We start from the raw sequence: 26,786 nt of genomic DNA on the forward strand, positions 1-26,786 counted from the left end.
GTATGGAAGCCATTTCTGACACTGGAAAACAAGTGAAAAAACAGGGTGCAGCCACAGCAGGAAGGGATCAGTCCCTTGGAGCATGGCCTTGAAACAACAGCTTGAATTACGGGCAGAAATTACATTTTATTTCTGTGACTCATTTACACCATTTCTCTTTCTTCCTAATATTTAGTTAAACTGTAATCTTTCTCTGAGGGCACCCCCACAGAGCCAGGAAAACTGAAGTCTAAAATTCTGTTTCAGGAAATGGAAGAAAAATTTCTAGAACCAGAAAAATTGCTTGGTGACTCTCAAGGCTTCCTGAGAAGCCTTTGAGTAAACCTCATCTATAATTTTAAGGCAATCTGGTGGCAGGAAGGGGATCCCTGTGGAGGCAACAAACAGCCAGGAGCAACACTTTGAAGTCTGAGATGGGATTGTGCTGGGAGAGACAGTGATTACCTTACCTCAAGGAAGAATCACGGTGTGACTGTGCAGCAACAGTACTCGTCCATTAAAGCTCTATTAAACATAGAGCTTTACAATAACATATGACTTCTAAAACTTCAGCTTGGCTTTTAGACTGAGTTTTCATACTAGCTGGTGACTTTCCTTTAGCCTGCAGGCTGGCACTCTGAGTACATGTATTAATATACACTGGAAGCACTCCTGGGAGGCTGTAGCATAAAACCTCACAAGCAGCATTCTGCTGCTGCAGGACTGTGAGAACCCCAGGTCTGGTTTGGGGTCTCGTGTGGTGGTAGTCTCTCCTCCAACCCGTGCTCCCAAAGAAAATCTGCACAGGCTCTTGCTGTTCGGTCTCAAGACGATTTATTGCTAGTTATCTAACAGATTATGTTCTCGGGCTGTGGTTGTTTGATCAGCGGCCCAGGCAGAGACACACACACTCCTGACACCCTCACTGTCCGGTGTCTTCTTCTCCCTCCCCGCCCAGGACTGCTGCTATCTTTTATATGATATATTACGTATTACATGTTTATAGTTTTCCCCCAATACCTACTACCTATATTACAAAGTGCTTTTCTACTCTAAACCAATCTGTGAATGCCAACATCACCAAGAACATGGAGGTAAGAAAAAAGAAGGAGGAAGAACAGGATCATCCCACTTTCCTCCATCTTAGAACTTCTGACCCCCATGTACAAAGTAAAAACCCCCCTGTACATGTGCTAAAACCCCCCTGTACAATACTAAAAAAATTTCCCCTCTACTTTGTAATTACTTTTACTATGCTATCTAACCCTTTGTGACTGCTTGTTCCACCTTCAAAGTTGGTAATTCATTCCATGGCTCAAACTCAAAATCACAGCTGTTTTTCAGCTGCCTGCTAGGGTCTAGAATGCCTCTGACCAAGGCCTGGAACCTCTAGAAATGTCTGAGAAACATTTTGAGTTCCCACACAGGAGCAGCAATCACAGGTGCCAGCTGCAGGCTTTTGCCCCATCCCCAACCCAGGAACACCATTAGCTGTGACTGGCAGCCCTTAAGACTCCCAGGGCCACAGTTACCAGTTGGATTGCTGGATCTCAGGTCTTCTAACCTTTTCATTGAAGTGCCTGTATTAGTCTAATATTTTTGATTGGGTTTATGACTTGTTACTGATGTAGCTGCTTTTGTACGTGCTGTACAGATGATCATCCTTTTTACTGTTTATTCTCTGTCCTAACAAGATTAACCTACATAAGGATAAACTACACTGCTAAACAGGTGGAACTTTTCCTACTAGCATGCTTTCAGCTGATTGAACAAGAGCAGAAAAAATAAAGCTAACCACTTTTAAGTGTAGACCACCATCACTGGTGCTAATTAATGCAAGGGCCCTTTACATTCATAATGCTCAGTATGAGCAGCTCCTACTCCCATTTGAGTTTAGCTTTGTATTTTTTCCTAAGCTGGTTCTATGATTGTATCTGCAGCCTTGGGCAAATGTAACCTGCCTTTTGAATAGTATAGACCATGAAAAATCAGAGTCATTCCCATTTCAAGCCTTGCAATTACTGCTAAACTCCTAATATCTTCACATGACAAAGAATCAATCATACTCCTCAACAATAGGTTCTAAAGGCAAATGCCTTTGCTGAAAAAGAGTTGCAATTTTAATTTTATTTTTAATATCTGGCACCATGTTCCAACCACTAGACCTTCATTATATTCCTGTCTGCTAGATTAAGCAATATGTAGTAGCTGATGTGTTTATTTTCTTCATTTATGGTCCAAGATCAAGTCGCTTGGGGTTAAAAAAGGCAGGCATTTCCATTTATCAGAAGCACTGACATAATTTCTTTTTGGCTGCTTTCCCTTCCCTCTGTGTGTTATTTTACTTTTATCTGGTCAAGTCACTCATCCATAACTCAGATTCCATTAAACATTCAGCACATGGTTTGTTCGCATCAGCAGGGTTAACTGCAGAGCTGAACAATGGCCCAGTTGTGCCTTCCAAGACTTCTCAGCAAGGAGATACCAATGGAATTGCTTTTTTGTAAACATCACACAAAAGGACAAGTGGCTGATCACAACAATAGACTCGAAAGAAAACAGAAATAAAAGGATATAGCAGCAGTATTTGCCCAGCAGCCAAAGGAAAGGGAATTAATCCACTGTTAGAAAGACTGCTGCACTAGTTTTATGTGAAGCAAAGTAACCTAGCAGGGAAAGACCCAGCAGCCATGCAACTCACTCTGGTTTGGTATTCCAGTCTTCAAACATAACCCCATCCCAGCCTTGGAGAAAAGAAAAGCTCCTAGGTGCCCTACCCTTTGACTGTCTTGACACCAAGCAAAAACAGCCAAATACCAACTGAACTATCTGAGCAGGCATCTCTCACGCCCCTATGACTTGACTGTGTGGACAAACATGATCTTATCAACAGTGCTGCCAGCTAACCGCGTCTTGGACACTGAGTGCAGTTAACAGCACCCAAAAGAGAATGCAGGTCTTTTCTCCTTGCAGACCAGCAGTCACTGTGGTTTCACTGGAGCGCAAAGGTTCATCACACCTCTGCTGAAGGAGAAGGCACCAGCCACCAGAAGAGTGGGTATTCAGAGCCATCTTTCTCAGACGCTATGCAAAGCGCCACTTGTTTAGCAGAAAACATTTCAATTTAATTTTAAACTTTCTGTGAACAATACCCAAACCTCATGCTACCATCAGCTAACCTGGAAAATATGGAAGTCTATGGAAAAGCAGCTGAAGACATTGTCAAATCATTCTGCTCTACCCCTGAGCTGGACTTGAATATCATGCAGAACTCAAAGAGTTTAGTTGATGAAAAATTTGAAACAAATTTGAAAAATAAATCTGTCAAAGCCCCCAAGCAAACACAAACAGTAGAAATATGACATCAGAAAAACTTTTTTGTTGATGTGGTGGCCAAATACTCTTGGGCTAAGCAAATGAGTTCTTGCTATGGGTTAAACTGGCTTTCAAAGTGCACTTATCACTTTACCACAACCCCAAACCTCCGCTTCCTGTATCTGGTGATCTGAAGGGAACATGTCTGCATGCTTGAGTGTTTTTTCCTTTTGGAGCCATGAAGCCCAGATCTTGTCCCCTCTCTTTCCCCAGGCTGCAACACTGGGGCTTTTCTGTCATGTTTGTCCACTCCAATGGCCTTGAAATACTGCTAGGTAGGATCACTGCCCAAAGGGTTATTTCTAGAATGGTGGGACAGAGGCCACCTCTTCTGCCCCCTTGCCCAGTGACTGCAGTGAGCAGTGCCTCAGTGGGGGACAGCGCAGCCTCTGAGGCACTGGGGAAACTGGTGATGGTGCCACAGTGCCAGCAGCAGCTCTGTGGTGTGCACATCTGTCCTACAACTGAAATGGAAGCATATTGCTTCACTGAAAAAAATCCTTCCAAGTAAATCTTCCTTTAATGTCTATTCTTCTTGGTATTCTCCTTCATTAAATGTCTCAGATTTCTGAAACCGAATGCAAACCTATCCCCTCAATGCCTGCAGAGAAGTAAAATGCTATAGCTACTCCAATTTAGGATGACTCAGTTTTTCATGTCTTCAGCTCTATGGTTTTATTACTACAGAACCTGATTTGGCTGCCTTGGTTTCAAATGAGGACAAGACATGTAATAATTGAAGGCATACTGTGTCTGCTGCAAAGATCTCCATACACAGACTTTAAATAAATCTTAATTTTAAAAAGCCATAAGACAGAATGCCATGATTCTCCAGCCAATAAAAACAACACAGATAATACAATTAGCTGGCTGGTCTGGAAAATTATAATGTTGATGTGCTCTAATGAAAAGAAACAGAGACATTGCTTGCTCTGCTGGCTGAGTGGCCTGATTCCTGCTCCAGCTTGGTTCATGGAGGCAGTTCCATCTTCGAGAGGCTGACTTGTCCAGTCACTTGCATGCCAGCAGACACATGCTTTTCTGCTTCTGCTCTACTATACACAATTCTGGAATCTGAGACCTAAAAAAGAAATAAACCACCAAAGCCTGATAATGGTTTCACAGAATACAGCTTTGTTCTGCAGAGAGGGATGCATCCACATCCCAGTTGAGCAACAGCTTGGAACTAAGACAGCATTTTTAAGAATATTGATAGCAATACAAAAGTCAGAAAAGTGACTCCAACTTCTTACAAAAATAACTCTATGTTATCCCTATCCAAGTCACAGTATCATCTGTTTATTCAATTACTACAATATCTACATCTAAATCTATATATTTCCTGTACCACATAAAATTCTACAAAAAAAAAAAAAAAAAAAAGTAGTTAAGTTTGGCATAGAAACAAAGGGTATTTTTGTTAATTTTCCTTTCAAATATGTGTGGAGTAAAATACAGTTAATTTCCCAGTGATTCAAGCACATAAATGTATCAGCCCAGGCCCAGGATAGCTGAGCATATGCACATGTCCCACTAAAGTAAATTAAATAGAAATTCACCCATGGCACATGCTGATTACACTAAAAATCCTTAGAATTGCTTCAGAGGCAGAAAGGAAGTTTTGGACTCCAAAGCAGCTTAGAGTAAATGAGGACTAAGTAATAAAATTTAATTGATATAGGTGTCTTACAACCATAGAGAAGCTGGGACTGCTGCATTAAAAGGTAAGAAACAACAGTAGGGGAAAAAATGCAAGCATAACATTGCTTAGAGAAAGTAAATTGGGACCTTCAATTCTGCTATATCAAACCTCTGTAGCAAGAGTACTTCTGCTTTTTGCTATCTGAAATAGATCTACACCTAATTATTCCATGCATCAGATAAAAATGCATATACCACCTGTATTTTCATCCTATGTTCCCTAGCAATTTAGTGCTGAAATATTTGTGTGTAGTTATTTTCAAGTGTGATTTCCAGTTCCTGTCACAGTTATTAATAAATGGCAATTTGAACTTCTACAGTATAAGATGCAGTTATTCTCATTTTCCAGCTGTTATGCCGCAACAATATTAATAGCACAACGGCTATAAATATAGTAGCATAACAGCTGGTATGGTGGTAATAATGCCACCTGCAGCATCTCTGTATACTCTCTCATCTTCTCATTGCCCCAGGTAAAGCTTAAACTTGCCATCCTTTTCATCTCAGATCACAAATTTAGGCAGAGAAAAGAGGCTCAGCAATAAAAAAGCTGTTGTTGTTTAATCTGAATCACAATGAGGTCTCTAATTGTAGCCCAGGGAAGAGTCTTTAAAGCCCACATGCATTAGAAGCAAATGCTTAAGATGCAAATAGGATGTCAGTCAATAGTTTTTCAAGCTAGCTCATATTAAAAATTTGTTACTATATATAACACAGAAAGCATCATTAAAAACCATTCACCTGCCATGAGCAGAAAAATCAGATGCTCCTTTTTCTGCCCTCTCTGATGCAACTAACACAGTCCCCTGAGTATTTTTGTAATCCCCTAGTCAAATTCCATTAAGTTTTTAAGCACCTGTTTTTTTACAAGACAAGATACTGATACAGGCTACAAGAATTTCTTTGCTAAATCATCTTTGTTTTTAAAATATACTAACTCAAGTCTCACCTCAATCAGAGATGGCAGCAGCAGCCATGCTATATGTAAGCATTTCCACTTAAACAAGTTCTCTGCTAAGACATATAAATGGAGGCTCATTAGTAATAAAACTTACTGTCCTTGCTCCCCCTTAAAAATACCATCTAACTCCTTCCCATAGTCCAGATTCTCCATGTGACCAGCACAGGGCAGGGTGGGTGGAAGAAGGCCAGCACAGTGCTTCTTCAGCATAAAAAAACCAGAAGAAACCAGTATGTGCAAATGTCTGTGCACTTCAAATATGTGAAATAAGTTACAAGGGAAATCTCTCGCAAGTGAGGAAAAGAATGAAGAGGAAAAAAATAAAAAGGAAATCTAAGCTTCACGAAGGAAAATAAAATAAAACAAACAAAGAAAACCCCCAGCAAACCATGTGAGAGCAGGTTAAGTGCCTATAATCTAAGTTTCAGCTGAAATAGAACTTTTTGTTTTGCCATAAACTAGGTTCAGCCACTTTCCTCATAGAAAGTTTGTGTACCATGCCTTGTGTCCAGCAGTGGCAGACCTACCCATGTAAAGAGCAGTGATGATGAGGATGTTACCCACCCCTGTCATCTAATCACTTAACTGTGATTCAGGCATCAGTCTGACAACACGGCTGAATGCAAAGCCAAAAAACAGGCAGCAAACTATTCAAAAGTTAAGACACATATTCTGACTGTTCTTTTCTTTGGAAACAATGGAAAATATTCCTCCTTCTTTAGAGATCTGCAAGAGTCCTGGGAAAACCCAAGGAACCCAGCTCAAATTTAGCATTGATCCTGTTGTGAGCAAGAGGCTGGACTAGAGGATCTTCCAGCCTCACCAATCCAATGACTGATCTTTTTGTGAACTGCCTTTCTGCAACCTTGAATAGCCTTTAAAGTTGCTTTCAGAACAGAAGCATCTAGAATTCATTGGAAAATCAGCACTTGATAAAGCTGCAGCTATGTCTGTACACCACCCACTTCCTCAGGCGCGCCCCACACCACACCACATCCGCACCCACTTCCCCACCACCTCGGAAGAACGAGGTGCCTTCTTTCAAACTAGCTAAATGGCAGGCATCACTCAACCCAATCCAATTAAAATAGCAACAAGTCACATGCTGATTAAAATTACACACTTCAATGAAGTTTAATGTGCTGGTGGATTATTTTTATAAATCTATGGCAGATCAAACAACTACAATTAAACCCAAATGGGTATATGTGTACATACATACATAAAGCCAGTTTAAATAAATACAAAATTTAAAATATATCATTAAGTATCAATTTATATGTACAGAAGGCTGTAGCTTAGCCCTCTGGGATCCTAACAATCTCTTTTATTAACTTTTTTACCACATGAGGACTCTATCTTATATGCAAGCACTAATATATGAATCTGTAAGTACTATCAATATTTAATTTTCTACGAAGTATTTATAAATTACATCAAGTCAGGACAGCCTTGGATAGACAGGGCATGTCACTGAAGTATGCAATACAGACTTTAAAAATAACCCCCATTTATTTCAGAAACAGTACATTTAAGAAATACTTGACCTGTGCAGCCAGACTCCATAAATAGTTTTGTGGATAATAAATTATCCACAAAATAAGTTAATAGGAAATAATTAGTATTGTGCAACCATACCCACAACACCCACAGGTTTCAAAGTGCTTAGTAAGACAATAGAAGATTATGGCTCCCATTTTACAATGGGAACAGCTGAAACAGAAAACTCAGGTGGCTTGTTTGAGGTCTTACTGAAAATCAGTGTCACAAATGTGGAAAAATGCCTGAGAATCCTGACTCTCAAATCAGTCTTGAGCCACGAATGACTTCACTGTGGCTAAATTTATAAATAAAAACTGAGACCAAAAAGCAACTTTGTTCTTTCAGCTCAAATAAGGAACAAATATTTCTCATTGGTATGAGATATAGTCATTACTACAGCAATCTGTAGATCAGTAAGACCAGATACAAATATCCCAAAGTCACTCATGGGGAAAGGTCCCTCAACAAAACACAGATGGTTAGAAAGAAGACAGTGGCATGGAGAATCCACTGGAACCACCAAAACTGAACTTGTGGCAGGGCAGCACTCCAGGGAAACCCCCAAAAATGCCAGTGGCATTTCTGAGTTGCAGGAGTTTCTGAAGATACCCCTGCCCTTGCAAACACCTCCCTCATGCTGGAGTGCAGGAAGCCCAGCTGCAAGAAGGCTCCTGAGCCACTTCCCTCCTAGGAAGCCTGGCAGGGCTGTGGCAAGCAGGGCTGTAGAACTCTTGCTCCACAGCTGAACCAGGGCCCATGCAGGCTGCTGCCAGCCTGGGATCATGGTAGTGCACAGCCATGGGACTTGCACAGAAGCACACTTCATGCAGGGTCTTCACTTCTGTGATATGGCTATTCTTATGGTCACTGCTCAACTTTTGTGTGTTCAACACTTCAACAAAGCACCACACTGCTGAACACCAACTGGAAATAGCACTGTGTGTAGGGATACTGTCTCAAGAGGACTGCTATTTCAAATAAACATATTCCTACAGGCAGAGACAGAAATGAAGATTGACCTCTTTTGGCACGAATACCTCCCCCAGGTGGCTGCAGCGACTGCCCTCAGGGCTCGCATGTATTCTGCCTGTGGAGAACACACAACTGTGTGCACCCAACAGTGCACAGCTGTTTCAACCAACTTTCACTGTTTGTGAAACCAAGTGTTGGCACAGCACCTGATCACATGCTTTGTAGAAGGAAAAGCAATGCCCAGGTTAGCTGGGAGAAGAGAACAATGGTACACACAATGCAGTATATAGGGATCTTCTTTCCCTGATATCATCCAGTCATATTCACATTGCAAAGATCTATGCAGCTCCCACAGATGAGATGTGTGGAACTTCAGGTGAGGTCACATGGCTCATTTGGTGTTCATGCTGATCTCATTTTTTTCTGTGAGATGGGCACTTGCAGTTTTCCTGAGGTAGCAGATACAGAGGTCTTCCCTTTATTCCTTTAAAAAAAGCAAAAGTGAAGGAAAAGAGGACAGGCAGACAGAATTGCTAAAGTTTCTTATAAAAGATACAAACACACATGAAGTAAAATACATTTCTGAAATACTCCACTGGGACAGAGAGCACAAGAGCCTCCAAAAGCAAACTTCACCATCTCAGAATCACCCTGAAAACAATTACAGGTTTAATGCGACAAAACAGTTAATCAGAGAGAAATTACTTCACATAAATAAACAGCCAGGCACCTGGCTCTGCAGAGCCCTGGACATTGTATAAAATGGGCCTTTTCCTCACGGCCATCCTGCAGCAGGTCAGGGCAGAACTGCCGGCGCAGGGCACACAGCACAGCCAGCAGAGAACACAGCACTGCTATGCCAAGGCATTCGTAGAACTTAAGTGCAGAAAGTGCTCATCAGAGGACAAATGTACCCACTCCTTCTGTTGTTCTGCCACCTTTTCTGCCAAGCATTTTACCAGGACAGGATCTACTTTGGAGTCAATCTTGTTGGCGAACCAGTGTCCGTAATTCAGAAGCCATCTTAATTCTCCGGCCCCATAGATGCACACACTGCGAAGGTGGGCACCAGTGCATGGAGGATACAAATAGTCTTCCAGATAATTCCATTTCACCAAGCGAGTTTTGCTTTGTAAGTCTGTTACATCCTGGGATGACCTTGGAACTTCCCCAGGGACCCCGGGGACACGTACCAGAGTGGCCCAGAAATGTTCATCTGGAGAGTATGTGTCCCTTGACCACTCAAAAAAATCTTTTGCAAGTGAGCTTTCAAGGGTATATTGAATAAATTCTCTGCTTAAAACAAAATAGGCACTGCCTACAAATATCTCAATATCATGAGGTGGTGGATTCTTGGAAATGTTGGTTTTCACAGGCATCTGCATGTATTCATAAGGCACTTTCATCAGTTCATAGTGATAAGTAAATCGTTCTCTTTTGCTACTGCTTGGCTTTGAAGTTTCCAGCATGTTTCCTCCACCAAGTTTCTTCAGTTCAGCGACCAACTCAAAATTTGATCTCAAAGGGAAATCTTGGCCACACAAATTGATAACATACTTCCAGGGAACTGGAGAGTCCATCAAATCAGACAAACAGTTGAAATCTGCTTGCAGACGAGAAATATGTGCGTAGTCCACTGTCTCCAATTTTGATGCAATGAAAATATTTGGGAAACATTTAGCTAGATTGTTCAAAGCAGATTTGAAACTTTTTGCTGCTTTTTGATCATAATGGATGCAGTAAACATTTTGATGACTGTACAATGAATGTATGAGCCTCTCTACCATTGCTGCATCTTTGTGAACAACCAAAGAATAGGCAATTGGAAAACTCTCCTCCTCTGGAGAAACAGGTTTTAGCTGGTATTTCCTAAGAGAACGATACACGTGACAGTCACTTGTCATTGCTACAACATCTTCATCTGCTAAATCAACTATTTCTTTTCTTCTTATCTCTAAACTCTTGCCAATTTCATGAGGATCTTGTTCATATATTGATGAACAATTAATTTCATACTGGAACTCATTTCTAGGGTATGAGTATCTGTTTCTAACATAAGAAGAAGTGCTCAAGAAGTGCTCAACTAAGTAAATGCCTTTAGAGGGAAAAAAGTGTCTTTCAACATGGAGGAGTTTCAACAGTGCAATCAGCCACCCAGTAACACACAGGATCAAGAGCTTCCTTTGTGAGGGACATTTGTAGGACCATTTGTGTCTCTTCATTCTGCAAGTAAAAAAAAAAGACATAGTGTTACTTTAAATGAGAAATCATCTCTGAAATTGTCAGAGACCATTCCAACTTCTAAGAGAGATATGTGCACACCAGTCTGCCTACATTATAAACACCACCTTATTAGGAAGGCCACTGGTAATCTCTAGTTTCTTCCTAATCATAATTTTTAAAATTTCATTCCCCTGAATTAGCTAAGTGAAGGCAATAAACCAGATATTTCCAGTCAAATAAGAGTATCAGAACAAGACTCCCACTGCTTTTTCCCCAAATTATTGTGTTGCACTGAATAGTTTATTTAGTTTTTATTTTGCACTGGGTGATTGGAATTTTTCACTGAGTAGTTTTTATATTGCACAAAGTTGTTTGTTTGTATCACATGGTTTGTTCTGCACACCCCTCCTCCTCCAAGGTCCTGTGGTGGTGGTCTCACCCCAGGTCAGACTCTCCCCTCATCCCTCCCATCAGCTGTATCCCACTGGCTGTGGCCCCTCTCCCTGCCCCCTGGGTTTAAAATCCCCTGCCACAAGACCCTCGACTTCTCTTTTCCCTCTGGGACGCCTCTTTACTCCAAACCTTTTTAAAATTTCTAAGGAGCCACAGACTGAAGTACAGCAACCCCTGGATTGGCAAAGACATTACTGTCATCCATGTGAGTAGGAAGGATTGTTTGTTTTGTGAGTAACTACAAGGCATTCAACAGGGGCAGCACAGGGATGTCTAGTAAGTCTGCAAAGGATGTGTGCCTAATGGTAGATATTACTTTTTTTTTTTTTTAAGTGTGAAACTGAAAGCTTTAATTAAACCACACTGCATTCTCACTATCACTAACACTGGTGCTGGCTCATAAAGATGTCCAAGGGGAAAACAATTTCGTTCTTGTCCTGTGTCAACAAGATGTCACAAGCCCAAAATACTTCTAACTTGTCCTGAGGACAGAGGTGGATAAAGACATAGCACTTCCATACACTGGTGTGAACATATAAGGAATGTACCCTTCTGAAGGCAAAAGGGGTAGCAGTAATAAGCAACAGTGCATCTGTCCTGCTCTCTGCCATGTGACACAAGTTTGGATGTGATGACAAAAACAAATGTGGCCCCTTTTTATAAAGCATGTTATTTTAAAAAATTCCTCTGTAGTACATTAACAACTGAGGTATTACCACAATAAAAGCTAAATACAGACATCCTCTTCCACTTAGCTTTGCTTTACTGGCTGAGTGTAATCAGCATTGTTACTGTACCTGAATTAAAATTAGACCAGAATCACATTAACAAGTGCAGCAGTAAACTTCACTCTACTTAGCTTAAACTCTACTTTGTTTTTAAATTGAAAAGATCCCAGTATTTTATTTGGAATAGAAGCTGTTTCAGAGTGCTTCCAGAGCCAATAAAATGGTGGGCCCAGAGCAGATGTGGCTCAGATGCCTGGACATCTCACATATGTATGCAAAATGAAGTACTGAGACGTGCATTTAAATATACTGCAAGACTAACTTGGGCATCTTTAGCATTCCCTGTAATGTCAGGTCTTGCAAGCTGTAGCTACATTTAAATTGCAGCTTGTCAAGTCAGAGCTTTTTCATTTGTCTGTTCTCCCTTGACTTTGCCTTTCCCTGTGCATCTTTGTCCTTATTATTTCTATTCTAGGGCAACAAAAAGAAGGAAATGTTATCTCCTGGGAGTTGCTGGATACAGACCAGGGTAAGCCAACACATACCTATTTCATAGAAACCAAAGCTCAGCAACTCTCTGCAGGTTTTAGAACAGTTTCTAGGTATGCTAACACTAAACAGAAAAAACAGACATCGTAGAATCATTGAACAGTTTGAGTTGAAAGGGACCTTAAAGATCATCTCATTCCAAAACGCCTGTCATGAGCAAGGAACCTTCCACTAGGCCTTGAATAATTCCAGGGATGGGGAATCTACAACTGCTCTGTGCAACCTATTGCAGTGCCTCATAGTCCTCAAAATGAAGTGAGACATTCATGTCCCTATGAAGCCAAAAATCCCACATTCTCCCACAGCAAGCAGGTGCTTTCCTTCATCTCTTCTTCAAATTAATCCCAGTCCAATGTCTAATCTGGGTTTGCCCTTACCTACTTCCTTTTTTTTATCTGTGTTCCTGGAGAAAAATCACTTTTAAAAACTGCTTCTAACAAAAGGCTGTTTTTCAGTCATATGAAAAAAGCCCGTAGAGGTAACCTTCCGTTTTTTTTTTTTTTCCTTTGGAGGGAGAAGACCTATGTAGTGTGACCTTTCCATGAGGCCCACTCCATGCCTCTGCTCAGTGTCTCCCTGGCTACCAAGGACAACACTATCACCCCTGGCTGAACAAGGATTGCCTACATCAAGGAGTGAATCTTCTCTTACTCTCTCCTTCAAAAAGGCGAGTCTTGACAAAGAAAACGGAGGGAAAAAATCCAACACATTCCAAACGTCTTCCAAGCCCCTCTATCTGTGTCAGCCCTGGCTAGCTTCTGCCCAGTGCCAAACATTCTGTTGCTATGAAACCAAACAAAGCCATAGAATCTTAGAATGTCCTGAGCTGGAAGGGAGCCACAAGAACCACAGAACTGCAACTCTCAGCCCAGCACATGATACACCAAGAGTCACACCATGTGCCTGAGGGCATTGCTCACTTCTGGAGAGTACTGAACACTGTCAGGCTGGGGCTGTGACCCCTTCCCTGGGGGGCTTCTTCCAGTGCCCAGCCACACTCTGGGTGAAGGCTGTTCTCCTTATATTTAACTTAAACCTCCCCCAACAAAACATCAGAGTATTCCCTCGGGCCCTGCAACTGCTCACCACAGAGATGAAATCAGTGCCTGTCCATCTGCTTTCCCTCACAAGGAAGTTGTTGGTCACTGTGGGACCCCTCCACAGTCTCCTCTGGACTGAACAGACCAAGTGACCTCAGCTGCTCCTCATACAGCTTCTCCTTCACCACCCTGTGACCCCTCCTCCTTCCCAATAGTTTTATGTCTCTCTTACATTGTGGCACCCAGCACTGGAGGTGAGGCTGCCCCAGCTCAGAGCAGAGCAGGACAATCCCCTCCCTTGTCCATCTGGCCATGCTGTGCCTGATGTCCCCAGGACATGGCTGGCCCTCCTGGCTGCTGACCATGTTCCACTTGCCATTGACCAGGACCCACTGGCCTGCTTCCACAGGGCTGCTCTCCCAGCCTTTTGCATCCTGGTCTGTCCATACATCCAGGCTTGCCCTGATGCAGCATCCAGCACCTGTTCTTGTCAAACTTCCCATGACTGGTGATGTCCCAGCCCTCTAACTAGTTGAGATCTCTCTGCAGGGCCTCTCTGCCTTCAACAGCTCCTCCCAATTTAGTGTCCCAGTTTATATCTTTGAGTTCTGTATCCAAGTCATTAGTGAAGATGTTGAAGAGCACTGGCCCTAAGATGGAGCACTGTGGAATGCCACTGGTGGCAGGTCACCAGCCTGATGCCACCCCATTCACTGCAACCCTTTTTGTCTGACCTGTCAGCCAGCTGCTCACCCACCACATGATGTATCCAGAAGGATCCTGTGAGAGACAGCATCAGAAGCTTTAATGAACTCCAAAACGATCACATAATCAACAAGGTGAGCTACCTTGCCATAAAAGGGAATTAGTTTGTCAAGCAGGACCCTCCCCTTGTGAAGCCATGCTGGCTATGACCAATGACTGCATTTTCTTTCAGGGGTTTTTCAGTAACTCCCAGAATAATCTTCTCCATAATTTAACTGGGCCACTAGAGTGAGACTGACAGTACTGTAGTTATCAGGGTCCTTCCTCTTGCCATGAAGGCATTCTTCCTCATATCCAATCTAAACCTTTTCTAGTGCAGCTTGAGGCCATTTATTATCCTGCTGCTGGTGGCCTGGGAGAAGAGATTGACCCCCACCTTGCTACAAGGTTCTTTCAGGTAGCTGTAGTGAGCCGTAAGGTCTCCCCTGAGCCTCCTCCTTGCCAGACTAAAAATCTCCAGCTCCCTCTGCCTCTCCTCATATGACTTACTTCCTAGACCCTTCATCACCTTTGTTCATCACATCCCTTCTACATCATTTATCAGTATAAAGTCAATTTCAGCAAAAATTGGGATTTCTTGATGAACAGTGGGAGATTGAGGAATTAAATCTCTTGGGATAGAAGGGCCATCACACACTTCATCAGGTTTTGACTCATCTGAAAAACTTTACTTTTTACCACATGCAGACTCAAAGCCCTACTCAGACACAGAGGTGTGCTGTACACACCGTCCTCTCCAGAGGAGCACTGAATGAATGAACATGGCAGGTGAGAACATCAACCTGCTGCTGCCCAAAACACCTATCTTGGGTACCTCTGACCAGGTGCTAACTCTGGTTATCCTGCCCAGAAAAACCTTTTCCTTAGGTGATGCTATGGCTTCACGGGCAAGGTTCCATCTTTTGTATCAAGATTTTATATTATGAGCTTGTCACTGACAAATTGCTTTGTTCTGTAAAATGTGTTACTTTATTTTCTATATGTGAGAAGTTTCCTGAGGTACATTTGCTTGTCCCAAGACATGAGGAGGGCAGGAGCCCCAGGTCTTCACCCATGTTAGGACTTCTACCCAGATCCTCCCCAGGTTACACAGCCTTTTCATGAACCTGGGCTCCCAGGGAAATCCTCTTCTTCCTCTGCTCCATCCTATTAATAAATCTCCCAGATTTTACCCTTTCCATGTTGGCCAAAAACAAACACATGCACTTGTATCTGATTTACAGATCAATTATCAGTTTATTATGTCAAAAAATCTGCATTTCCCTTATCACTAGCACTGTAATGCAGAAACAAAAAATAATTTTATTGAAGTCTAGGAATTGTCTCTCCCTTCACAACTGCTGCTCACATTCAGAGAACATGGATGAAGGTAAAGCATCCCTCGAGACCAACTACAGTTCAGCCTCACAAAGATAATAACCTCAACTGCAAGGACTACTGTATCAAATGTTTCTGAATTCACAAAGCCATGTCCACTGCTCAGGATTCAATCCCAAAATGAAAATTAGCAAAGTCGTCAGGCTTCATGTGGGAGGACTCCAACTTCCACAGTGTGATAGTTGGGAAGTGACCCAGCTAAAAGCTTCCAGTCATGAACCTCAGGCATTAATCACAACTATTCTGATTGACAGCAAGGCTCTAAGTGTGTCCTCCATGATACTGAAGTTTAAAAATGTTAGGCAAGGGTAAGGTGTGCTGCCAACATCAGATGCAACCTGGCTGGAAAACCCGGAACATGCTGCTCTCTGAACCATGTGGTCAACTGAATGATTTTGTTTTTCACTGGCACCCCCAAAACACATGGCCATTGCCTCAAGTCAATACTCTATAGAAATACTTTCTGTTTCAACTGAACTGAGTTATAAAAGAAATTCAGTTTTGAATGAGAACAAAGTATTACAGAGAGCAACAATCCACCTTGTGGCTTGTTTTACAGATTAGGGAATTTTCATCAAAATTAGGATAGATTAGAAGCATTTTTTTTATTTGTATCTTTTAAAAACAAAAAAAACTTTACTTTTCTGTAAAAATTTGTAAAAGCATAAGTGGGACTTCTGGCCTCCAAAGCAAACCCTAAAAGGGAGTGACGACCTACCTGCCTGAAAAACTATTCTGCTGTTTCATCTGAGTGGTCTGTAATTTTTTCTGTATTCTGATCTAAATACTCTGGTTAAGGCCACTGTGCACTATCACACATACAGTATCAAGATTATTGCAAAATTGAAGCTTATGATTCCTATATTATTTAATTATTATTATTAATAGTTCCATAACATTGAATATCTATGATGCTCTGGAAACAATACCAGCCAGTGTAGGCAAGGTTTAAATTTGTTTTAAGTGTTTCCACCAGAATTTTCTCTGTATTTACCAAATCAGTGAAAAGTGAACCTTTTTAACTTTTCATCTTCTCAGTGCTATGCAAAGAAATTCTTGTGGACCTGCTGGGGAACTGCATACCCAGGTAGCATTGGATACCTCATACCAGCCCAGTATCTTTTCCCTGGACAGAAGGAGACCACACATACTAAAAGAGGGGAGAAGCCTTATCCACCTCCCTGTAAACACACAGGGAAAAAAATAGGAACTGCTGTTGTTTTTAATTGGAAGAAGAACACAGCAGTCAGGTAAAACTGCACATCATGAGATGTGGTGGTCAAAACTGAAGAACCACTTGTAAGCACATATATTAATTCATTGGGAATAACATTTCTTACAAAATATACCTCCATTCCTTCAGGGTAAAATAATGCTTAAACTATCACTCCTACTGAGAAACTGTATGCCATCACATGTTGTTTTGTAGAATTATAAAACATGGCTTGGAAGGGGACTTTTAAATGACATCTAGTCCACCTCCCCCACCATGGGCAGGAACATTTCCACTAGACTGCTTGAGGTTGTCACATATCATCTAGTCATACTTAATGTTAGGAAGCAGAACTTAATGTGGTGGAACTACCCAGACTACTTCTATATTTGGCCTTGAAAAAAACCAGCAGACAACCTGCTCTGCATCCTAGTTGCTCTACTACGCACATGAGACACACCTTGCCCAAACTAAGCATCTGATGCACTCTGCAGCTGGTGGAAAGATACCAGGAACTGCAAAGGATCAACTATTCATCCCAAAACATGAACTGTGAGATGGGCAGGACAAAGCATCCCTGGGCCTTGTTGCATGTCTAATGTGAGGAATTCTATGAGTAGCAGTGTTGCACACAACCCTGATCCTCTGCCAGGAATACCCCAGCAGCTCCTCCATCCCAGAGCAGTACTTAAATGCAATGGAGAGTACCCAGGTGCTCTGGCCAGCACAAGTCTGAGTTAGCTCAGAGAACCAAGATCCTGCTCTGGCTGACCTCCAATGGCTCATATACACCAGTGCTACAGCAGCTTCAGCCCCCTTTAAGGACACCCCTCTGTAAATGTTTAAGGAGGTATTTGAGAGCTCAGAAGAATAGACAGGTTCCCTTCATCAGCACAAAGAAACTGGCAGGCTTTGGGCTCACACATTGTCTCTGAAGACAAGTTTTCACCTTGGTAAGTTTCTAATAATATTATGGAGACCTGGTTCCTGTGAGAGCCCAGGGCATTACAGCAGCTCCTCCCAGTATTATTTTTGCTTTTTCCACAAGCTCAATGGACCCAGACTCCCAGTCTGTGCAACTTTGTGATGCCAACCTCATTCTTGTAGAGGAGGAGTCTACAGCTTCCTTCACCCTGAGCAGGAACAAATTACCAACTCTCACATTCTTCTTGCTCTGTATGGCAAGTCTCACCTGCTGTCCACACAGTGCAGAGGCATTCCCAGTTTGTCCAGTTTGTATTCAGAGTACATTGAATTTCCAGCATCTGAACTAACTTGTTTGAAAAAATACAGATTTTTTCAACTCCCCAGCATTCTATTCCCTTTCCGCATTGTTTTTTTTCATAGAGACTGTGCTGCATTAAATTCAAGTGCTTCAGTGATTAAAAGTAGAAGCTTCCAGGTGAACCTATAATGCCCACAAGCTCCCTGGATGTTGCCTGTAGGTTGGGGCCATTATGAATCATCCAGCTCCATCACAGGAAGCACAGAGCCTGGTGGAGCTAAGATATCACATGTACCTCCAGGTAGAAGGATAAAACTCCTGCTTTGAAGGTTGGGTTTTGTTCAGGAAAAATGAAGGGATCTCTGCTCAAAGAGAGCTGACACCACAGGGAGGGAAAGGCATTCCTTTGGTGTAGGAAGCAACTGTTTTAGCAACAGGCAAGCAGGCAGGATTACCTGAGGAAGTCTGTAACCTGTCTGCCTGCAATAACCAGTGCATCACAACTTTCCTGAGGAAAACAAGATATGTATCAATGTCCACTGGCCCCCCGGCTCTGCACTCTGCCAGTCCTTCCCAAAGGACCTGCTCAGTAGGCAAGCAAATATCCAATCTCAACTTTCAGCTACACTGAACTACAGAAAACAAAAGCCAGGATCTCTCCTAATGCATAGCATTATCACATTTTAAAAACTTCTCTTTGACTTGAGCAATACTGATCAAAGAGGTCTGTGACTCTACAGATGCCATAAATTACTTTTGGTGCCATGCAAATGTGCCATGCAAGTGCCACCTGATGGGAACTATCTCCTGACTTTTATCACATCTGCTTGGGAGTGGTTTTAGCCAGAGCATAGACTGATAAGACACATTGACTGCTAGTAGAATAGGGATTTTTGGAAACTTCAGGCTGCGAGCAGGCAGTTCTGTCTCCTCAGTGGATCTAAAATACATGGTGCTGACTATGAAAGCGTTGTGAGGCAGCCTGCTTCTCTGCCACAGAGCAAGAGTTAAGTGAAAAGGTCAAGTCTGAGTGCAAGTCTGTGGAAAGAGACAAAAGAGGGAGAACAGTCACAGGGGAATAGGAGTGCTTTTACCCCAACATGTGATTCTTTCTTGAGTGAAGAAACCCTTCTGAATATGTACAGTATGAATCAAGCTCCTTGCTGTCACCTAGGTTAAAAAAAAAAAAAAAAAAGGGAAATTGGTGCTGAGAAGAGCAAGAGCAGCACAATAATGGCTGGGAAATTGCAAAAAGGGAGAATGGAGGGAGGGATTAATAAGGGTAAGTGACAGGTAAGTACTACTTACATGTAGGCAGCATTAACAACAACAAAAATCAGAGTAGCAGAACAAGTGCTTTCTCCAACCTGTTACACCCTCATCACTCAAAGGCATCTGAAGCAAAACCAGTGTCTACACCTTTCCTTGGAAACCAGGTGTATTTTAGCAGCCAACACCATTACTACATAAAGCAGGAACTCAAAGAGGGAACAATTCCCTCTCCTCAAAGTAAAAACACTTCTGGAAGGTTCCCTCTGATAAAATACCTCTGTTTATTTAAAACACACCTGCTCACACAGCAATGCAAACTTGGTGGTTTGCATGACCAACCCTGTGCAAAAATCTAGTTAGCTCCTCCTGGTTTCCCCTGTGGTCTATACAAATCAAGTCTGAGCCTTGATAGGTCTGTGGGAAAGACAAGAGGGGATGATGTTCCTGGGAAACTAGAGAAGAGGAAAAGTAACTAGGCACTTTCCTAAGCTATATCTTTTAATTTTTTGTAAGCTATCTGTCTGAATTAAACTTTTAATACTATTTAACTATTCAGTGATGTTAACTGGAAAAGTTAATTTATTAATGTGCTAATTTTTTACTGCTGCTAGCTAGTTATTTCCATTGCAAAATTATCTATTGATAGGGATATGGGATTTCTGTAGGAGTACATTTTATTGTCATTAAACCTCAATCAGTTGATTCTATCAAGTTTGTCTGAGTTTCCACCCACTTGTTCTGCACTGGAGCACAGCCTGTGCCCCTCCAACACAGTTACACTTAGCATCATCTTCATTCTGCACGTCTCATCCCCTTGTTTTGGCTTGTCTGCCTGAGTAAGTTAGATTACTTTTCACTTATATTTTCTCTCAGTGACGGGAAACTAAAGAGCTAAATAACTTCAATTACTTAAACACCTAATTGCAAGACATGGAAAAATACGCCATTACTTTTAGAAGTAATTAGATTATAAACCTGTCAATTTTAAGACCGTGAAGACTTAAAACAGCAGTGTCCCAATGAAAAACAGCAAGAAATGCCTACAGATTAGCACAGTGTGGTTTTTGCTTCTGAAAGCAGAAGGACAGGTTCTTGCCACACACCTGGGCAGCACAGCAGAGCTCTGGGAGTTATGGATACCACACAGGATTCCGTCCCAGTATGGATCACAAGGACACGATCTGTATTTCCCAGCAGAACTTCCTCTGCAGACAGGAAGTTGCTTTGCTTGTGTGTTTGCCACTCACTTCCAGCTCTCTGTATGCTCTTTAGAAAAGGCTGGATTCTCCTTTCTGGCTGCCTCCAGAGGCAATCCTCACAGCTTCAGTGAAATATCTTGCATTAATTTCAGTATGTTCACACCCAGAGATATGTCACGGTAAGGAAAGTCTCAGCTCTTTGGCCAGGAAAAGAAGCAAGCAACTTCTGCAGGGTCATGCAAGCAGCACAAGAGAGAACTTTGTAATTCCTCTGCAACCCCAACTAATCTGAACTGCTTTACAGAAACTTTTCACAAAAGCTCTTTTGCTGGAGGCCTGAAAAGTTGCTCAGCAAATCCCTTGGTACATCCCATACTACTGTGTCATGCCAGTCAGAGGATTTGCAGCCCTCTTAAAGCAAGAAAGTGTTAAGAAGGCCCAGAGATAGTCAGTCATCAAAATTCCCAAGCCAGATGCTTATACATTGAGAATTTCAATTTTCTGACCTCGTGACATGGGGGTATCCATGCTTTCCAAGCACATAGTGTACTATAAAGGCAGGAGTCAAGAAAACAAATAAACAAAATCCCACTTGCAAACACATAGTCAACAAATAGAGTTTAGTCCCTTCTAATTTGTGGCAATCTAGAGTTTAACAGCTTTTACTCCACCTCATACAGGAGTTTAAAACAATAGTACTACAGTGGAGAGAGGGTTAACCTTTAAACTATAGAATAACATAAAAATTAGACCCAAAGGGACAGAATTTGTGTTCATTGCCAAGGAGAAGCACTGTAAAAGAGGGAAGAAATTTCCTGTTAGACAGGGAAGCAGGAGAATGCATGGAACAGCAGGAAAACCCCCATTAACAGCTCAAAATATTTCTCCATTTCCTTCACCCCGCCACCAAGCTGCCTGCAGACTCTTGTCTGCAAACCCCCACTGTAAATCACCCTCTTTAAGCCAGTTCCCCCCATAAAGTCACAGCTTGTCACATCAGTAAGATCACATCAAAGAGAGCTGCAGACCTACCTCCTGGACTTTGCTGCGGTCTCTTTTCTTTAGGATGCTCTGTCCCAGTAGATCAATATGGGTACAGCCAGCTCGGTGGGCAAACAATGTCCTAGTGTCTGCTCCATCCTGCCACTGCCCGCAGCCTCCACCAGCATCAGTGCTTCACGTGCATATGAAGCTGGACATACAGAAGTATCAGGGATGACATTATTTCTTGTACAAATTAAAAAAGAAAATTAAACATTAAAAATGTTAGCTGAAAAATAGTAAACACGAAGGCTTGGTATGGTAACTTCCAGGGGTGGCTATGGCTCCAGTTCTGAACTAATAAGCCTCTGCTTTTTAGCAGGTTGGTTGGGAAGGTTCTATTGCTATTAAGCTGTGGAAGGCATTATCTGTATAAGAAGCATACATTTTTGTTTACTCACATAGCATTTCTAAGCACCAAGAAGGCTGGGAGAAAGGAACACCTCAAAAAGAGCAGATCACATCAAAGCAACCTAATTTCCTTCTCCAGCAGAGTAAAGAGGACTTGGGGAGAGGCAGGAAAGCACTGTGACATAATGAGTCCATCAAAAGCCTCACCAAGTTTAACATGCATGTAATACTGTGGGAGATGCCCTTGGGGAAAATAGCTCTGGGATGCCATGGCAGAACACCTTTGTTTAAGATAAGAGTGAGAAGGTGAGGTAATGTCCCAGAGCCCTCTGCATCCCCATGCAAATAAGCTCATGCCTGTCATCTGTTGTATTCTCCCCCAGTCCTGGAAAGTTCTTGGTTCCAGGTCCCCCCATCTTTGAGTGTTTCAGGGAGATGTCTGATGGGGCTTGACTTGCTGAGAATTACGCAAAATGTACTCCCTGACTGGATTCAGCTCCCCGCTGTTTATGTTGAAGAAATGAGATTTTTATGACTCATCTGCTACATTTCTTAGTTCCTTTATCAATATTTCTTGGAAGACCTCAAAAGCTGGAGTCACCACATGACTCCTGATGACTTGGTAGCTGTAACTGCTATGTAAATGCTTTGAGCTTAATTCCCCTAAACTTACCTGGACTACTTATTTCAGATACAGTCTCCTGCCTCTTAGCAAGGCATTTATAGGATGGTCACAGCCAGCTTGTTGACTGACTAGAATAATTTGCACATATTAGGCTATAAAATAGCATGCATAGCAGAGGTTATGAACCACAAAACCTACAGAACCCAGTACACATGCAGTTTTCAGTGTATGGATCCCTTTCTTAGGGGTCTGAATACCCAGTGTAATATCACACAGAGGTGGTGCCAACCCAAGCAACTGAAACTTGAATGTACTCCTTATCAACACTGCTGCTTTTCAGAAAGTTATAATCCTTAGGAATTACTAATTTATACTACATGTATGTCAAAATGCATTAGCCAGGTTTGTTGGTAATCTTTAAATGCCTTTACATCTTGGCAGCATACACAAAAACACATGGGACTGGGCCAAAACCTACCACTATCAGATGTATAAAACCAAAAACCACAGTTGTACATATGTAATAGCATTTCACTTCCCTTTCTATGACCATCTCAGAAAAACTATGTGCATGAAAGAAGAATCACATCATATCTATGGAGCCCATCCAGACCAAGATGTTGTCTCATAGTAGTCAAAAGCTGGTGCTTGGAAACAGGAGAAAGAACAAATACTCTTTAGCATATTCTCCAGATCCATTTCCTTACTACTTAGAAGTTTTCAAAGACAGGTTATAAAGTCTGTTTTTTATGAAATTTTTAGTTCTTTCACCCAGTCATTTTTGGCCCTACATAAGCTTTCTGACACACAGACTAGGGAGTGTGGGGGTAGGGGGCAACACACTACAGCTCATTTGAGCAGTGTAAAAACCCACATTTTTGTACTTGTTTTCAATCTTTTGCCTCCCAGCATTACTTGACTGTTGTAATTCCCTGGCTGAGAGAAGCAAGCAGCTCTTTCTTGTTAATCACCTCCACTTCAGTAGCAAGTTTATCTACCACCTCTACCCCACAGCTGTTTCTCTCACAAGCAAGCAAAGGCAAAGAGATTACTACTAAGGAAATGTATTAATATAAAAATGCTACTACTAAAGAAACATGCATATCTCAAAATTAAACAGGTTGGTTTATATATGAGATATTCGGAATGAGTCAGAGGATGCTCAGGGGAGCAGATCCTCAGGTGGGACATAGTGCAAGTCCCCCGTAAGGTCTTCTTTTTCTAAGCCTTACTCTGGCATTAGTAAATCTGTTCACCCAATAATGACAATATGCTACTGTCTCTCTGCGAGGAAAAAAAAAAAATCACAATTATCACAGCAACCCCGACTGCTCTTACCAAACCTTACTCTCAGTTGGTGCAACTGTTGATCCTGGAGAGGATACGGGGCTACGACGTCTGGGTACCCTGCCTGCCAGCCGGGCTGCGGGCAGGTGTGTGCCCTGGCTCCAGACACCGCACCCTGTTACTGAAACGCAAAATCCCCCCGTCATTAACTTTTAAGACAAAAAGCACCTTCTCACCGGAGCTCTCCCGCAGCACCAGCAGTGGCACCGACCGTCCTCCTCCTCCTCCGGCCGCCTCCGGCGCCGCGCCCGGCCCGGCCCGGCCCGGCCCGGCGCTCTCCTCTCCCCGCGGAGCGCCGCCCCGCTCCGCTGCCGCGGATCACCCAGTGCCGCCCTTCCTCCTTCTCCTCCCAAACTCCGCCGCCACGGCCGAGCACCCCAATTTGCGCCTACAGCGAAGCCGCCGAGAGGAGGGCGGGAGCTGCTGGCCCCGCAGCCGCCGCCCCGCCAAGTTCGGGTTTGTCTCGGCGGGACCCCTCGCCGCTCCGTCCCGGGACGTGCCCGTGTCGCGCACTCACCCGAGCGGATCGCGGCCGTCCCGGGCCGGCGCCCTGCCCGGCTCGAAGGGGCGCTCTTGTGAGCACGGGGCGTGTGATGTGTGTGCGGCACAGCATTTTCCTCCATGACGTGGAGGAAAGAAGGGCAGCCACCCGCCCCGAAACCTGTCGGGCAGGAGGAGGAGGACGAGTGGGAGGTGTCGGTGAGGTATCCGCCAGCACCTGGCAGCGGGAGGAACCCGCCGCCTCCACGCCGGCCCTCCGGCAAACGCGGCACCGGCTGCCCCACGGCTGCCCCTCGGGGGCGGAGCGGCCGCGGAGCTTCCCAAACACTACAGCCGGCTCGACCGGGCGGTAAGGCGGGGCTGGGGCTGGGCTGGGGATGAGCCCCCGGCCCAGGTTCCTTGTCCTCTTCTCGGCTGCCCCGGGGCGCACAGCCCTGCGGAGGGATGGGCTGCTGCGGTCCCGGGGCTGCTGGGCACGAAGCGCGGCGATAGCCGCAGCCCTGAACTGACAAGCTGCACCCTGGCATGAAGCCTCTGCTTTATAGCAGGTTGGTTGGGAACGTTTTATTATTTTTATTTAGCAGTGAATAACCTGCCGCTGCACTGGAATACTGCAGCTCCCCAACCACTCCCAGGCTAACGCCAGTGGTTTAAGGTCAGGCCGAGCTGTTGGCTCTGCTCGCAGAGAGCCTCGGGCCCTGGTGCACCGGCTCGGTGAGAAATGTGGAAGACGCCACAGCACCGGAGAGCATCTGTCCGCTGCTGTAGCGCTGACCCTGCAGCTGGGCACCACTGTGACAGCTCGGCTTAAGGCTGGTAATTGCATAAGCCACTGTGACCAAGTTATATGTAACTGGATGTTTGAGCTCTCACCACAGAAATGCAAAAGGCCACAGATGCTGGGGTACTGGTGTAAGTGGAAAACCTCCTGCCACAGACAAAGCCAAATCTTTGTTTTAATAAAAACAAACACCCCAACAAAAAACCCCACATCCATAACTCAGAGAAACATAGAGATACAAAAATCACTTAAGAAGTTACTTGAATCCTGTTCCAAAGTCCCAGTCCTTAGAAATGTTTTACTCCCTTCCTGTGTCGTGTTTTTATTGATATGGCCCGTAACTTAGCAGTTCGAATGTCAGATCACCTATATAATTTCCTATCCAACTAGTTAACTAACTACTGGTGATAACCATAAAGGGCCCAAGTCTCATACAGGCAACTGCTCATTTTATTAATTTAAAGAGTGTTTTCCTCCATATTAGTTAATGTTTGAAGAACAGGAAAAAGGTCTTTGTGTTATCAGGACAAAATACTTGCCAACTGCAGCTGTTTCAAGAATTTATCCAAACTCCTAGGGCAACATTATTCATCCCGCTCCCTCCCCTTTATCTGCATTTCCACCATCAAAAACCCAAGCAGTATTACCTTAGAGTACTGTAAATACCTTTCCCAAGCTGGCTTTCATTCTGGTTATTCTCTTCCCTGACCTGCTGTGCTTTGCCTGGCGAGAAGGTGCAATATTTTGCGCTGATCCTCTGCTTAGAATGACTTTAGCTCTCTCTGCACCTGCCTTTATATTTTTCCTCTTCTCCATGCATTTCCCTTACTTACAGAGCTTCATGACCTCTGACCTGTGTTACTGGTTCCTGCTGGCCTTAAAATCTAGGGATCTTGTGTTGTATTGTCTGCCTCCCAGCTGCTTATCTTCCTCCAAACTCATTATTTTGTTTGATTCTTGCATTCTTCCTTACTTGTATTAATCTCCCCACTGATTTTTTTTAATTTGCATGTCAGAAATAAATAAATAAATAAATAAATAAATATGTGGAAATATGAATCTGAATTTGTGGCTTTTTGCATCACCTTTTTCTCCTTTTATTCCCCATGTGAATATTAACAGCAGTCAGAATGACAGGAGTTTTGTCTTACTATTTGCATTTTATATCCTTTTTTTTACTTTAGCCTGCACCACATGAAGTAAGTTCTAACTCACAGCCTAGGAGTGGAGAAGAGGTCTACTAAATACAAGAACTGACTCATGAAAGCAGCAGAAGGGGCTGGGAGGGTGAGCTGCCACTTGTGAGTAGAAGCTTTGTTACTCTGCTGCAGTTAGCATCACTAACAGCTGCCCATCTTTGACCAGTGACAACCACTTATATTTTTATGCAAAAGTACACTTAAAAAGCATTAATTTAAACTGAGAAAACATGATGGTTTAAGTTTTTTCTCTCTTAATGGATCTTTACATTAAGATCAAAGAATTCCAGCAGGGAGATTAGAGAATATTAACAGTTTTAAGATTTGGGGAGCAGAATCCTACATTTGTTAGTCATATTAAGCCATA

At 43.0% G+C, this 26,786-nt stretch overlaps 1 protein-coding gene across 8 annotated transcripts; it reads right to left on the minus strand.

The window, feature by feature from the left end:
* Positions 1-7,125: 7,125 nt before the first annotated feature.
* GCNT4 (glucosaminyl (N-acetyl) transferase 4) lies at positions 7,126-25,160 on the minus strand. 8 transcript variants are annotated; one of them, XM_085566901.1, is made up of 4 exons: positions 24,456-24,611; positions 21,607-24,059; positions 19,198-19,273; positions 7,126-10,753 (listed from the first exon to the last, which is right to left on the minus strand). In XM_085566901.1, exons 3-4 carry the CDS (start codon positions 19,203-19,205, stop codon positions 9,385-9,387), a joined length of 1,377 nt encoding a protein of 458 aa, XP_085423027.1. In that variant the 5' UTR covers positions 19,206-19,273; positions 21,607-24,059; positions 24,456-24,611; the 3' UTR covers positions 7,126-9,384. The 8 variants fall into 8 exon arrangements, with proteins under 8 accessions (XP_085423027.1, XP_085423030.1, XP_085423028.1 ...); XM_085566904.1 differs by lacking the exon at positions 24,456-24,611 and adding an exon at positions 24,115-24,438 and having other exon boundaries at positions 21,607-21,766; XM_085566902.1 differs by lacking the exon at positions 24,456-24,611 and adding an exon at positions 24,107-24,438 and having other exon boundaries at positions 21,607-21,766.
* Positions 25,161-26,786: the final 1,626 nt, after the last annotated feature.

Source organism: Lonchura striata, chromosome Z (assembly GCF_050655825.1).
Source record: "Lonchura striata isolate lonStrDom1 chromosome Z, ASM5065582v1, whole genome shotgun sequence".
Lineage (NCBI taxonomy): Eukaryota > Metazoa > Chordata > Aves > Passeriformes > Estrildidae > Lonchura > Lonchura striata.